Genomic DNA, 16,515 nt, shown 5'->3' on the forward strand with positions numbered 1-16,515 from the left:
CAATTTTGATGAAGGTAACAGCGTTCCATGCACCTCAGTGTATAGTCATGCTGGCTACATGACCATGGCAGTGTTTTCAGACAAAGCTGGTTCTCTTGGCTATGAAATGGAGATGAGCACTGCCCCCTAGAGTCAGAAACGACTGAATGGGGGAAAACCTTTACCTTTATAGATACACTATCGAAAATTTAATCTCTAAAAGGGGATCTTCAAAACTACAGTAAGTCTCACATGTAGAGTTCTCAGCAAAATTTCCACAATTCTTGGAGATTTTCCCAAGCATAAATGCCAGTAATTCTAAAGGTTATGTGAAGCATTCTCTGAATAAAATGGTCCTTGGGGAGTGAATGTGAAGAGACATTGACTAAGTAAAATAGTCTAGTATAACACATCCAAGGCTTTAGTTGATTTCCTTACTGTAGAGTGAAATATAAATGGAAATTGGCATCTGGCACTCAAACTTACTGCTGCAGCAAGTGAGACTTAAACCTTAATCATACAAATAAAAATAGTAACACGCGTTACAGAAGTTCATATCTTTTAAGATTTCTGATTATGATAATTTTTCTCAACTACCTAATATATTTATTGTATAGATTGTAAAGATTGTAAAATAAATGATTCCCACAATAGTGACAGCACTAGTCACTTGTTCCTAATGGCAGTTTAAATTACTCTTCTATTGTGGTTTTGGTTTATTAAGAGAGTACATTTGGAGTCCAATAAGATTGTTGGCATCTTTACTCTTACAAATTGTTTTGCATCAGCAGCTTTGTAAACACTAATATAAGGAAAACAAATTATCAAATTTAAAGAGAATTTTTTTACCTGGCAATGTATTGGCCTTGGATTCCTAAAGGGGTACCTGGAAGAGATTTAATTTCACTGAATATAATAAATAAAAGATAGTACAGTATTTCTAATTGCCTATGTCATAGTGCTCATCCATATTTTACTTGCCCAGTATAAAGGTGCCCCATTAACCACTTGTCACTTGACTTCTGCCTGCCTTGATGAAGTCCCTGAAGACTTGGCTGTTGTCCCAAGCAGTGGGGCAGGATGGTATATGAACCCATGAATATGTTGTATAATATATGCTTGTGTCCAGCATGTTTTTAAGGATTCTAATTTGAATTTTGATGTTTTTAATTTTCAGTTAGCTATACAAAGTTGCTTGGCAAGGGGACACCCATAAAAATAGAAGAAATAAATATGTAGGAAAGGAATACATGTCTTTGACCCACCATGAAGTGATCTCTGTGTCTTTTTTTGGTCTATGTCAAAAATGGGACTGGTGCTTTGTAGTCTGTCTATGACACTTTATTTCCTTGAAGGCAGTGTTTTTACTTCAGTTGACTAACACACTATTGTGAGCACTGACCCTGCTCTCTGGTTACTAAGAGTGGCCCTCTGCTGCTCTTGGTCTGCTGGACTGTCTTTTCTTACAGAAAACCTAACCACCATCTGTTTTGCAAGTTATGTCTTAGGCTTTTGGGAGACTACTTATGTGCTTTAAAACACATATAGCAGCTCCGCTTATTTATGGATCAGGCACCAATGTACTGTTGACCATTTCAACAGTACATTTCAAGAACTTCAGCTGATTTGAATGGGTATTGTGATAGCCGCTTTAACCTGCTGGCCCTGCCTATCCTCCTACAGAGGAATATCTCATGTAAACATCAGAGGTGGTGCCATTTTTGCCTACTCTAATGCCATTTCCCCTTTTCCATGGAATGCCTTTGGATACCATGGCCACTTGCTGCCAGCAGTCCCTTGTAGCACTCACCAGTTTGAGGTGAAATTGACAAAATGTCCCCCAGATGCCTCTTCTAGCTCAAGTGACTGTGAGTGGAACTATAAAACTAGAGCAAGCCTCTTATCTCCGCATCTCTCTTGTGCAATGCATGACAAAAAGTAGCAGAAGAGGAAGAAGATAATGAATTCCTTTGTCAATTCTCCAGCCCATAGAATAACTCCATAAAATGGGGAACTGACAACAAAAGGCCCTTAGACCTTCTAATTGCAACAAAGGAAGTGTTTTCCCACCCTACTTCTTTCCTCTCCCCTCTTCATATTCAGATATAATTCTTATTCCGCTGAGGTAAAATATGAAATATGACAGCATTTCATTAAGCCAATATACTTTAAACTGGCTCCTGCAACGAACAGAAGGAAATGCTGCTTTGTGGATGAGAGGACATGCAGAATTACTCCCAAAGAGATTCCTAAGCTAAATTAAATTAGAGAAATGTTTGGCCTTCAATGATGATGTAATTTCCAGTGGAAACTGGCAGATGTAGTTTGCCCTGTCCATTACTTTTCTCCCCCAGCTTCTTTTATTTCCTGACACAAGTTCATCCATATCATATGCCTACCCAGACCTAAGTCAGCTGCTCAATATATAGTTCTATAGTTCTATTTTTCTATAGAACTTCAATGGCAAAGTTAAATAAAATGTTATATATCATATTCTGAAAGTTACCGAGTATTTTAGAAAGGTCTGGCAGTTGTGACATCTTGTCTATGTTGATGGCTTTGCTGGTATCCAAGAGAGTTGAATTTTTGCACGCAAGGTGTGTTTCAGGACTAGCAGTGTCTTCTGAAGACAGAAGACAATCCAGTTAATGTTTCTATTATTAAAATTCAGAAAGATCTATAATGTTAATAATGCCTTTTTATAATGACTTCTGAGCATTTCCATATATTTCAGGGGAGCTAACAAATAGGTTGATAATGAGAGTATAATCTGAAGCAAATGTTTTGCTTAATGCATAATGGAACTAATTTATCTCTGGCTTTAGGAAACTTAGATCAGAAATTGCAAAATCAAAAGTTAAAAAATAAGAGTGATTTTGAATTCATGAGTTGATTGAAGGAATATGCATACATTAGCAAATTAAAAAGGATTGGGCAGAAGACTAATCTGCTTTCCTCCCTTATTATACCTAAAATATTCAAATATAATGTACTAATGGTCTGCCTTCTAATTCAAAGAAAAAACAGATACATGTGCATATATAAAACATGAAAGGTATGCGTATCTCTTTTCTTCATTTATTCTCACAAATAATTTTTAAAATGTGTACCTAAGCCAGTTTCATCCCTGAATATTTCAGGTGATGAATAACTACTTGTAGAATCAATAGTCTTGGTATAACTACAGTCCAGAGTGGTCTCCATATCCAAACAATCCAGCAAAAAGTCTGAAACTCCTGTTGGTAATGTCATTCCTGGAATTACAGCAAAATATAATATTATCAAAAGATAATTTTAACTTTGCAGAAGCCTGGAAAAGCTTCTGCTGGAAGCAACAGGGAAAGAATACAGAAAGATTTAAGTTTTATCAAATTGCTTACCTCTCCATTGTGGAGCACACTGTTACAAAACCAAAAGGAAGCATACAAATTGATCAAGATAAACCAATAATCCTTTTCCATGACAAAATGGTGCTGTCTATCTCAAATAAATATATTTAGCGACAAAGGGGAAAAAAGCAAACTTAATTGTATTCCTATCACTTAGACAATACCAAATATACTCAAAGAGTTTGTATATATATCCTGTTTCCCTGAAAATAAGACCTCCCCGGATAATAAGCCCAATCGGCAACTAAAAAAAAAAAAAAAAAAAAAAAAATAAGCCCAATCGGGCGCTTGTGCTAAAATAAGCTCCCCCCCCAAAATAAGCCCTCCCTGAAAACTGCATGCGCAGCCGGTCGCCGCCATTTCCTCTGGTTAGGGTTAGGGAGACAGAGCTGGAAATCAGGTAAGACGGCAAAAGGAGCCCTGTTTTACACCACGTGCCCCAAAAGACCTCCCCAAAAATAAGGCCAAGCACTTATTTCAAGGTTCAAAAAAATATAAGGCAGGGCCTTATTTTCAGGGAAACACAGTAGCTATTCTTAATTACATTTTTATCCCGCCTTTTATTATATTTTTATAAGTAACTTAAGGTGGCAAACATATTTAATACTCCTTCCTCACAACAACATTCTTGTGAAGTGGGTTGGGCTGAGAGAATGTGGCTGGTCCAAATTCACCCAGCTAGCTTTCATGCTTAAGGCAGGACTAGAACTCATAGTCTCCTGGTTTTTAGGCCACTACCTTAACCATTACACCAAATTATACATACATAAACATATACAAATTTAGTTGCTGTGAATATGTTCTTAAATGAATACACATGCACAATAACACACCAATCCTGTTAAAACCGGATTTGCCTTTAATAAGCAATCAGAAAACTTGGGCTGGTGGGATAAACATAAAATTCCAACCACTCAATGGTCTGCTAAATTGAAGTTATAAGGAACATATGGACAAATTTGATTGACACTGATTAGCTATGGATGATTGTAATGAATACCATTTACTGAAATGCTTAGGTGGAATTGTCAAAAATGTATATACTGTATGATTTTTTAAATTTTCTTTTTCACTATGTATTATTTTTTTATTTCAATTAAAAAGCAAAAGTAAACAAACGTAACATATTAATCAGGAAGAATATCAAGGGGACTTGTGTGCTGAAGTACATTTTAATTGGTTGACAAATCTTTATTTACATTACAATATAATACTTATATGTTATTTTTATTTATTTTAATCCTTTAGAAATAATGACCAAAAAAGGGAAAAACACCTCAAAGATAATTATGGTAAAAATACATCCATTGTCAACAAAAAATTTGAAGAAATGCAACAAAGCAAAACAATATATATATTGTTTTGTATATATATATATATATATATATATATATATATATATATATATATATGCAAATAATTACAATTCTATATATACCTATCTAATGCAATTAATCAAATATGTATTTATACATATTTTTATATATATCTATAATATATTTATATATTATAGATAATATTTATTCTTATTTATACAGTATTATATTTTCTAAAACATCTTTAGTAAAGTTGAAATTCCCAAAATTACATTTCTCCCAAATAATATAACTTTAAATGACAGAGTTCTCTTAGCTTCACTGAAGAAAAAATGGGCAATTTTCTGGTTAATCTTATTTTGGGAACATGAAAATTTTTAAGTGATCATATTTCCAGGCAAACACCTGTTTTGAATCATACTCCAAACCAGCAAACTTTTAAAGAATCCTGCTATAGCAGATTTAGGATTCAACAGATAAAAATTTCCTCCCAACATTACCTCAAACTAATCAGTTGTATCTGAAGAATTCCAGATTATTCATATAAATTGCATTGTTTGTGTAGATTTGGCTCATTTGTGCATTTAATAGACATCTAGGTTTCACATATATATTTATCTCCTCCAATGGTCTGCTAAATCAAGTGTTTACTCTAATTATTCAACTGCTGTAGAGAAGTAGTGCAGAATTTATCTAAAGAAATAAGTATGGAAAACCAATGCTTACTACAAAGAGCCATTCACTATAAACTACCATTTCCCATGGTGACAGGATTGAAAATTCATTTATAGTTCTTATCTTTGAGATACAGAAGGGATAGATCAGACTGAAGACCACAGTGGCCTCCCTCAGATCAAGACCTTCCTTTATAACGACCGCCACCCCCCCCACCCCTGCCCTGGGCCCTTGGCTGATGGAATGCGCGGAAACCTGGTGGGCACATCTCTACGAGGGGGACCCCCCCCTCTTGGCCCAACCAGGTCTCTGTAATACCTGCCAGGTCCGCACCCCCCTCCTGTATTAGCTCACAAATGAGGGGGGCCTTATTAACCACGGACCTGGCGTTGCACAACATCAGTCTAAGGCCTGGGCTCTGAGACTCTGGACAGCCGGGGAGACGAGAAGAGTCATGGGGGCCGAGGCATGCCACCGCTTGAAGATAGCGGGTGCGTGCCCCCACCACCTGATGTGGCCCCCTACTCCCGCCATATCTGCCCCTCCCAACCACAGTCTTGATAGAACTGCCCTCCACCCTATCCACACTGAGCTCCTCCACACCCCGCTCCCCGCCTTCCGTTTTGGTCCAGACTACATGTGTTTTATGTTTTATCAGTTTTTATGGATTTTTTGATTTTAGAGTTGGAAGACTATAACACATTTGAACAACAAAAAAATAATAAACGATATCAATCGTTTATTATTTTTCTTCAATCGAGAAAAACTGATATGGAGCAGGGATGTTATACATCAATGTTACTGTATGAGACCCATGTGCAAAATCAAGGCTTCAAGTTATACTGAAAAGAATAACACAGCATACATGGGAACTCTCACCTGAAGTAGCTTCACTGTATCTCAGGCTTTGTGTACTTGCAGAGGCTAAATGCAAGGAATCCTATGGGCAACAATGAAAGACCAGATATCACAGCAAATATCATCATAACATTTCTCAAACATTGTTATCTGGAAGTGATCCTTCACACGTTTTCTTTAGTTAAACTATCCCAAGCTATCCTGTAATTTTGGGATAGCAATTTTTTCCTCAATCATTCTTATGATCAAACTATTACACCAGTGAACACAAAAAAGCCATATTACCAAGCAAGCAAACAAACAAAACAAATAAACAATAAATAAATAAAATACATACCGTATTTTTCGGAGTATAAGACGCTCCGGACTATAAGACGCACCTACCTTTTTTGGTGAGGAAAACAAGAAAAAGAAATCTGCCTCTGACTCCCAGCAATTTTGCCTCATTGCAGCAAACAGCAAATAGCCTGCTTTACTTTCATATTCGTTTTCAGCATAGCTTGATTAGCACAAGAAAAAAAAACCCTGCTCCCAGCAATTTACCTCCTTGCAGCAAGCAGCAGAGGCCCGGACAAAACAGCTGAGAGCAAGATAGCTGAGAGTCAGGAGGCCGATCCAATCAACTTGTGCTAATTAGGCTGTGCTGAAGCTGAAATGAGCTGTTTCTTCTTGCTGCTTGTTGCAAGGAGGTAAACTGCTGGGAGGCAGAGGCCAAAGGGTGGGGGCCAGTGGGTGGGCGGGGCTACATTCAGTGTATAAGACCTAAATTTTCACCCCCCTTCAGGGGGGAAAAAGGTGCGTCTTATACTCCGAAAAATACAGTACATACATACATACATACACACGCCAGTCTACTGCTTATCATCCCATCAGGTTGTTTTATTTGACATCTTATTACTTTCTTCTATATTTTTGTATAGTTGTTTTAAATTTTTTGACCATTTGTAAACTACATACAGTTGCTGGGAGTCAGACAGCATATAAATTTAATAAATTACTATGATTATCATATCCTTCTCATCAAGAAGACTGGAATTGACCCCACAATCTCCCAGGACAATGTCTTGCTGTGTAAAATATTCTTAACTCGCCATTGCACACTTCTCCATATCCTAGTAAACTTATAAAACATACTAAATTTAGTTTTAACCCTGGTTAATGTTTCATGACTTAAGTGAGTAGTTTGGTTAATTTATGATTCAGAGTATTGTGTAAACCCAATCTAAGTCAATAGGAACCAGATATGATCAACTTTCTCAAATTACAATCACAGCTGAATATGGTTTAATGGAATCCTGTATATTATCCTCAACTTTATTCAATTAAAGTCATCTCACAATGCTATGACTACCTTTAAAGGAGTTGTTTCCATGTCATTGATATCGTTGATTACCTCCATACTTCTATATTCACTGCAATTTAATTCAATCCTATGTAGAAAAAAATGAGGGCAATTACATTTTCAGAGTCTATTTCAGATCTTTTCAGATATCTACAACCTCCTTCAGTAAAACAGTAAGTGTATTATGTTTGCTCCTGAGCATTCATTTAATGAGAATGCTGTTGATAAGAAAACTGGTCCAAGAACACCATTCCCTTAGATTACAGTCCCATCATCCCCAGTCCCCGTGCAATTATTCTGTTAACACAAAATGATCTAAAACATTTCATAAGATTAAAACAAAAATACCTTTGGAAGTCCTGAATGCCTATTATTCCCTACCTTTCTTCAGATGAAGGACAAACTTTCTGAGTCACTTCAGAGTATTCTTGAATTTTTGGTAATGCTTTTGTTACAGTGCTTTTCATTTTCCCTAAGAAGACAGAAGGAAGAGCAAAAGTTACTACAAGAGCAGGAGGAAAGAGGAAAATAGAGTTTTAAAATCTTCAGCATTATTAAGTTTATCTAAAAGTCATAGGTAAAGGTAAAGGTTCCCCTTGCACATATGTACTAGTCGTTCCTGATTCTAGGGGGTAGTGCTCATCTCCATTTGAAGAGTGAGCTGAAGAGTGAGCGCTGTCCAAAGCGCGGTCCATGGTCATGTGGCCGGCATGACTCAACGCCAAAGATGCACAGAACGCTGTTACCTTCCCACCAAAGGTGGTTCCTATTTTACTACTTGCATTTTTTAGGTGCTTTCGAACTGCTAGATTGGCAGAAGCTGGAACAAGTAATGGGAGCTCTCCCCATTATGCGGCATTAGGGATTCGAACCACTGAACTGCCGACCTTTTGATTGACAAGCTCAGCATCTTAGCCACTGAGCCACTGCTTCCCTCTTAAAAGTCTAAAAGTCATGCATTCACCTAAATGATCTGTTTTATGTAAAGAGGGCATAGAGAACCAGTTTGGTGTAGCGCCTAAGGCATCAGACTAGATACCATGAGACTATGAGTTCTAGTTCTGTCTTAGGCACAAAATTAGCTGGGTGATCACTTTCTCTCACTCTAGGAAAGAGACAATGGCAAATCCTTTCTGAAAAACCTTGCCTACTCTCTAAAGTTACTTTCTCTTCAAAAGGAGAAATGCTCCCCCTTCTGGTTACTCAATTTAATTAACTTTGTAAGCAATCTACCTACAGTAAAGAGAAAGCTTTCATTCTTCCAAGTTTAGGCAGTTTTTAATTTTTTTATTGTATTTTTATTGTTGAATAACAGAAAAAAAAAGACAATACAAAAATCAGTAATAAATCAATAATAAAGAAGGAAAAATATTTTTCCCCCCAACGTGCTATACAAATGGAAAGGAAGTTTTAGGAAATTAAAGTCTTCAATTCTTCCAGAAATCTCTTTAATAAGGTACAGGCGCCGATTCATCCAATCTCCCAAGTTTAGGCAGTTTTAAGGTAGCAGACTAATCAAGAGGCGAGTTACTATTCAGAGATTGGGAAGAATGTCCTACATTTACAGTACACTTGGTGAAGCCTGTTCATAACCACATTTCTGGGTTAAACATTGTCAAAAATTATTGAAAAAGGAGACCTGAATCAATCACTTAGTTTGAAACGAGGAACAGTGTGTCTCTCTTCCATAAATTATTACGTTTATAGTTTGAATAAAAGATATTGCACCTTCTGGATGTGATCATGCTTCCCCAAGCAGAATTGTTATCTGGGCCTGGTGTGTGTCAGTCGTGGGTTGCTACTGGTTCGCCCTGGGTCGGGTGAACCGGTAGCGGCAGCGGGAGGCTGGGCCCACCCGCCTGGATGTTTCTGCGCATGTGAAGCATCGAGCGCACACGCCCACGAGCAAATCAGTAGCGACGGGTTTTGAAGCCCGCCCCTGGTGTGTGTGTGTGTGTGTTCCTCCTGGAGTCATAACTGTTCTGAAGGAGCACATGGCACTGTGGCTCCAAAAGCCTTCACACAGCTTCTTCTGATGCATTAGTTATAATAATAATAATAATAATAATAATAATAATAATAATAATAATAATAATAATAATAATAATAATTTTATTTCTATACCGCCCTTCTCCCGAAGGACTCAGGGCGGTGTACAGCCTATTTAAAAACACAAACAAAACAATGATATAAAATTTAAAATAATTAAATAAATGGCTCAAATTTAAAACCCCAATAAATTTAAATACCCCAATTTAAAACTATTGTATTGATAGTCCGGCCTGGCGGAACAACAGGGTCTTCAATGCGCAGCGAAACACCCGGAGGTCAGATATCTTACGAATTTCTAACCTTCCCTGAACTAGAAGGCCTTGCTTTCATTCACTGAGTCATCTTTCAGTTGGACTATTGCAATATGCCGTCCATGGGGATGCCATTTAAAAATTTTGACTAGTCCAAAATGGAGTGGTTTGGGCAGTTACGAGACCCACACAATTTACTCACATACATACACACAGCATCACTGCTTTTAGAGCTGCACTGGTTACTAGTTTGCTTTTGGATGCATTTCAAGGGTTTGTTGTTACCTTTATAAGCTCATAAGCCCTATTCCTGTTTGTTTTTATTCATCCATTAAACTTTCAAAAAGAAAGATCACACTGGACTTGTGCCATTACTGTACAAGCATGTGTTATCCTATCCAGGGGTGAAATGTAAAATTTGTTACTACCAGTTCTGTGGGCGTGGCTTGGGGGGTAATGTGACTGGGTGGGCGTGGCCAACTTTTTTTGTTTTTTTAACTTTTCAAAGCATTTTTTCTGCAAATGCAAAAAAGGCTCTGCCAATCAGGCAACACAGCTGGGATTGTCAGAGCCTTTTCAAAGCATTTTTTTAACCACCTCTTCCGCTGAAGGTTGCAGAAAAAAATGCTTTGAAAAGCCTCTGATGATCCCAGCTGAGCCGCGCGATCATCAGAGGCTTTTTTTTTACTTTTAAAAACATTTCTTCGGCGGAAGAAGTCGTAGAAAAAATGCTTTTAAAAGTAAAAAAAGAAGCCTCTGATGATCGTGCGGCTCAGCTGGACATGGAGGGGGGAGGGCACAAGGATTTTTGCTACCGGTTGTCCGAACCACCCGCAATCGCTACCGGATCGCGTGATCCAGTCCGAACTGGGAGCATTTCACCCCTGATCCTACCCATGTCCCATAGCCACCCTCGACTACTAGTAATGTGGCCCCATAAGAGATAATAAAAAATATTAAAATAAAATTTGTTTATATACGTTAACTATATTCTATATTCTTCATTCAGTGAAGCCCAGGCAAGCCAAAAGTATAGACACCCATGGTATAAAGGTATCATCTGAAGGCCTTTTTCAGACACTGTTCCTTTTTTCTGGAACATATACCTTAGAAATCAAATCGGCTTCAGCTTTAAGTTTTCAAAAAATCAATTAAGAACTGTTTTTTTTCAGCTAGCTTTGAGCCTCTTTGCAAAAATGAAATGTTTGCATTAGCTGTTCAGTGGAGTATTTTACAGGTAGTCCTCGACTTATGCTCACAATTGAGCCCAACATTTCTGTTACTAAGTGAGACAGTTGTGAGTTTTGTCCCATTTTACGACCTTTCTTGCCACAGTTGTTAAGTGAATTGCTATGGTTCTTAATTTAGTAGCATGGTTGTTAAATGAATGTGACTTCCCCATTGATATTGCTCGTCAGAAGGTTGCAAACGATGATCACAATAGCTCGGGACACTGCAACTATCATAAATATGAACCACTTGCCAAGCATCTGAATTTTGATCATGTGACCACGGGGATGCTGCAACGATTGTTAAGTGTGAAAAATGGTCATAAATCATTTTTTTCAGTGATGTAACTTTGAATGGTCACTAAACAAATAGTTGTAAGTTGAGGACTTGCGGTATTACATTAGTTATATTGCTATAAAGTATCGGTATGCACATTGCTCAGGATTAGTTATGACTGGAGTAGTATATAAGTCTAATAGAATAAACAACCTACCCATCAGTGATGGGTTCCAAATTTTTTTTACTACCAGTTCTGTGGGCGTGACTTGGTGGGCATGGCTTGGCTTGGTGGGCGTGGCAGGGGAAGGATACTGTAAAATCTCCATTCCCACCCCACTGCAGGGGAAGGATACTGTAAAATCTCCATTTCCTCCCCAGTCCAGGGGAAGGTTACTGCAAAATCCCCATTTCCTCCAGATCAGCTGGGACTTGGGAGGCAGAGAATAGGTGGGGGCAGGGCCAGTCGAATATTTACTACCGGTTCTCCGAACTACTCAAAATTTCCACTACCGGTTCTCCAGAACTGGTCAGAACCTGCTGAAACCCACCTCTGCTACCCATGTAACTAAAAATGAACCAGAAGGCATTGTTTCTTGTTCCTAAAGTGCTTCTGGAATTCAGAACCAGAATATTCTCCATAAAGCTTCTTAGAAATGCATGTAGTCCTTGACTTACAACAGTTTATTTAGTGACTGTTCAAAGTTACGGCATTGAAAAAAGTGACTTATGACCATTTTTCACATGACTGTTGCATCATTCCCAAGGTCACGTATTTAAAATTCAGATGCTTAGCAACCGACTCATATTTATGAGTTGCAATGTCCTGGGCTCCGGAGATTAGACTGGTCCCCATTCTAGCACTCTTTCAGAAGGTCCTGAAGACGTGGTTCTGCCAGCTGGCTTGGGGAACCCAGAGCAAGATGGAGCCCATTAAATGGCTAGTATGAATGTGTGTTGTCGCCAGAGTGAGGGGGTTATTATTTTATTCTTTTGCTTTTTATTCTTTTGCTTTTATATTGTGTTTTTATGTCCTTGTAAGCCACTTTGAGTAGCCATGTGAGAGTAGGAGGCAATATAAATTTTCTAAATAAATAAATAAAATAAATGTGATCCCCTTTTGCTAACTTTTGACAAGTAAAGTCAATGGGGAATCAGATTCACTTAACCGTGTTACTAAATTACGAACTGCAATAATTCACTTCACAATTGTGGCAAGAAAGGTCATAAAATGAGGCAAAACTCACTTAACTGTCTCAATAACAGAAATTTTGGATTTAACTGTGATCGTAAGTCGAAGACTACCTGTATTTAAGAAAAAATAAGGAAGTGCAGGCTATAAACCAAATGCAGTATATATTACACCCATTTCAGGCCTACAAAAATCCAGGTAAACCTTCTCTCCCCCTGAAATTATCTTCCCTCAAATTGTCCAGCACATAGTGCTTTTCTGCATCCAAAAACTATCAGCCTACAGAAAATAAATTTTTAAAATCTGTTTTACCAATATGAACTTTTTTTTTTTAATCAAGGCTCTTTGAACATTTGAATTCTAGATAAATGCACTTTTGACACATTCCATCCTATTGTACTTTTACTCCAAAAGTTAGTTGCAGGGTGGTGGTGTTTCTCTTCCAGCTCAAACCTAGGTCACAATTCAAAGAATAATCCACTTGTAGTTATAGCATACATGGCAATAAGCAAGCCACAAAGTATATTGTGGAAGAAATTTCCTAATAAAACACATAAGGCTGTGGTGTAACTAGAACTTACAGTATTTCTCTTAAAGCTATGCAATAAACAACTCCTGACACTCCCGACTCGGATTGCAGAAGGAAACTATTTGGAAAGTACAAACTGTTCAAAAAACGGAAGCATAGAGATGAAATGAAGCCTCACCAAATCACCTGGTTCTTCCGTATTAATTTAATTGTAATTTAATATTTAAATTTATATACCGCCCTTCTCCTGAAGGACTCAGGGCGGTGAACAGTCAGAAGTAAAAAACATCAAATACAAAATAAAAACAATTTAAAAATGAATTAAACAATTTGGCCCGACAGTTAAAATCCCCCATTAAAAATCCAAATTAAAATACACAATTGGAGAGATTAGGCCAGCCTGGCTTGATGAAATAAAAAGGTTTTGAGGGCCCGACGGAAAGTACGTAAGTCTGGAATCGTCTGTATCTCCGGGGGGAGCTCGTTCCAGAGGGCAGGTGCTCCCACAGAGAAAGCTCTCCCCCTGGGGGCTGCCAGTCGGCATTGTTTGGCCGACGGCACCCGGAGGAGCCCCTCTCTGTGGGAGTGTACTGGCTGGTGAGAGGGTCTCGGTGGCAGAAGGTGGTCCCATAAATATCCCGGCCCTAAGCCATGGAGCGCTCTAAAGGTGGTCACCAACACCTTGAATCGCACCCTGAGGACCACCGGGAGCCAGTGCAACTCACGCAAGAGAGGTGTTACATGGGAGCGCCATGACGCTCCCATAATCACCCACACGGCTGCTTTCTGGACCAGTTGGAGCCTCCGGGTGCTCTTCAAGGGGAGCCCCATGTAGAGAGCATTGCAGTAGTCCAGGCGGGAAGTGACGAGGCATGAGTGACCGTGCGTAAGGAGTCCTGATCCAGAAAGGGACGGAACTGGCGAATCAGGCGAACCTGATAAAAAGCCCCCCTGGCCACGGCCATCACATGCTCTTCTAAAGACAGCCGTGCATCCAGGACACCCAAGTTGCGAGCCCTCTCTGTGGGGGCCAACGACTCGCCCCCAATAGTCAGCGATGGCACCTGCTGACTATATCGGGACGCCAGAATAAGGTATGAATCTTCAGACCTTAAAAGGAACTAACCATGATTGCCCTGTTTATTTTTATGCGATACAGGGCCCTATAAAATCAGGAGTACATAACTACATTTCAACTTCAGACCTTCACCCTTAACTCAGGGAAGGCCATAGGATGGGGTGCAGCATTTAAAAAATATCTTGCCTAAAAGTTGCATCTTCAGATCTTTGAGAAGATTTCAAGTGACTTTATGACTTTATATCTACATTAGGTAGGATTCAGTTCACCACAGTCCAGGAATTATAAGAAATAAATTCATTTATTTCATATAGGGAAAAAAAACATTTGTTGTGAAAAATCTTCAGGCTTAGAGCTGTATTGTTTTCCTTCTATACATTTATTGAAAATCAAATTCACGGAAAACGTAAGTAATTTAAACAAGATGGAAACAAACAATATCATTCAACTATTCTCTTTGCTTTGTAGAGAAATGTTCAAACTAAATCAGATCTTCAGTCTTCAGGTCATCTAAAAGCTCTCTCTGATGATCAAAAAAAGTACAAACAGAGATTATACAGTCTGAAACATCACTCTAAATAAAAACACTTTAAATTTCCATGAAGATCTCACCTTTTTTTTTACCAACAGTACTTTTCACCTGAGGATCACAGCTAAACTTAGAAAGCAGATTTGGGTGCTCCTGAGATGTTTTGGCTTTACTCTTCGTTCTGATCATTGCAACAGATGCTGTTTTAGCAGGCAATGGAGAAGCACAATGTGTTTTCTTTTGCATTTGCCTCTTCCCGGAATATGAACGTAATTTCATCCAATCCATCCTCTTTTTGTCTGCTTTTTTTCCTTCAAAACTGCTGTCTTTAAAAGGAAAAGAAAATAAGACAATATCTAAGTCAGATATAAGCCAAGGTATCCTTCTGAAGCTTAATGATCTTCAGACATACTGGTTGTCAATACTTGCTCTACCCAAGCCATGATGGCTCAGGAAAATAAGAACCAAGGTACAACAAACCTTGACACAAAAAAGAACATAAGGATATCATTTCAGACAATAAAGCAGTAACCCAACTTAATGTGTCCTAAAAAAAAGAAATCAGGATTTGACTAGCATTTTCTTGAGCAGGGAGTTGGTCTGGAAGACTCCCACTGTCCCTTCCCACCAACTGTTATGCTGCCCAGGAACTGCAGCAACCAACTCCAAATTTATTATTTCTACAACAAAGTCAAATACCAATTGCCCTCCAAGAGAAAGTGCCCCAAAATGTATTTTCTAGAGGAATATTGTTTGTTATACAGACAGGTAACTCAAAAGGTATAATTAGGTTTGCATTAATACATGCTACTTCGAGGACACTCTCAAGAGCTGAAGTGCACATTTAGCCAATATAGGGAGAAAAGCAGAACAGCCAAGAATCAGCAGATGAAGAGATGAAGGTGTGGGAGAAATAAGGATGCTTGGATGCAATTATAAATCCAGATCCGATTGTAAAGATTGGGCCCAAGCTGAGATGACACAGGTGATGCAGGTGAACAAACTGCCTTATAGTTAACGTGACCGCCTGATTTTAGGGAAGGGTAGCAAAAGCTATCCCAAAAATATAACTCTGAAAAATATTAGCGAAAGGACGAGAACCTCGTGTTCGAGAGTTCCTACGGCCACAAACGGTTCCCCCCACACGACAACCCGCCGTCAGCGCCTCCGCCCACCTCACTAGCTTCCTTAATAACAGACCGACGGTCTGCTCCTGGGAGAGAGGCAATGGGGGAGCAAAAAAAAAAAGACAACTCGGCATTCTGATAGGCAGCGGCTTTCACCCAATCACCGCTCAGGAACGAATCCAATGATCCTATCGGAGTCTTCAACGCACTCCCTTCTTTCCCCTCATTTGTTCAGCTCGTGAACCGCCGTGGCTGGACATCTAAATGAGAAGAATCTGCAGAATGGCTTCGATCGAATCAGAATCCCGGCTGCCGATATTTGATTGGCTTTACACGTGCCTGCTTTTCTCGTGCTTCTCGCTTCTTAATGTGGTACTTTCCAGATGCGTTCGGTGGCAGATACCATTATCTTTCCAAAGGGGGATTGATTTCTGCGAATTAAGAGGAGTGTTAAAAAGAGTTTGAAGAGTGTATTTCCGCCAACTCCTGCCGTATAATTTGGCTTGTTGCATTATTATCATCTCTTTACTTGTGTGTGCACAACCTAACGTAGAATTTTCGGGCTTTTTAAATACAGAAGACTCTGTATATCTTTATACTCCCACTGTCACTCAAGGAGATGCCTTTGTCGGATTGACAAGACACATTGTGTTTTAATTGTATGTATGCAGCAGACAAAAGCCAGAATCTTG

The 16,515-nt window shown here is 38.8% G+C and overlaps 1 protein-coding gene across 1 annotated transcript in view; it reads right to left on the bottom strand.

Moving 5' to 3' along the window:
• The window catches only part of MEIKIN (meiotic kinetochore factor), a 25,294-nt gene extending 10,310 nt beyond the window's left edge, over positions 1-14,984 (bottom strand). Inside the window, exons 1-7 of the mRNA XM_070937317.1 lie at positions 14,780-14,984; positions 7,941-8,031; positions 7,569-7,647; positions 6,239-6,299; positions 3,090-3,233; positions 2,486-2,602; positions 829-865 (exon numbers count right to left, since the gene is read on the bottom strand). Of these exons, the coding sequence (XP_070793418.1) occupies positions 829-865; positions 2,486-2,602; positions 3,090-3,233; positions 6,239-6,299; positions 7,569-7,647; positions 7,941-8,031; positions 14,780-14,984 (734 nt within the window). The remainder of the gene's footprint in view (positions 1-828; positions 866-2,485; positions 2,603-3,089; positions 3,234-6,238; positions 6,300-7,568; positions 7,648-7,940; positions 8,032-14,779) is intronic.
• Positions 14,985-16,515: the final 1,531 nt, after the last annotated feature.

Source organism: Pituophis catenifer, unplaced genomic scaffold, assembly GCF_029215685.1.
Source record: "Pituophis catenifer annectens isolate HBS135680 unplaced genomic scaffold, rPitCat1.0.hap2 SCAF_2, whole genome shotgun sequence".
Taxonomy (NCBI): domain Eukaryota; kingdom Metazoa; phylum Chordata; class Lepidosauria; order Squamata; family Colubridae; genus Pituophis; species Pituophis catenifer.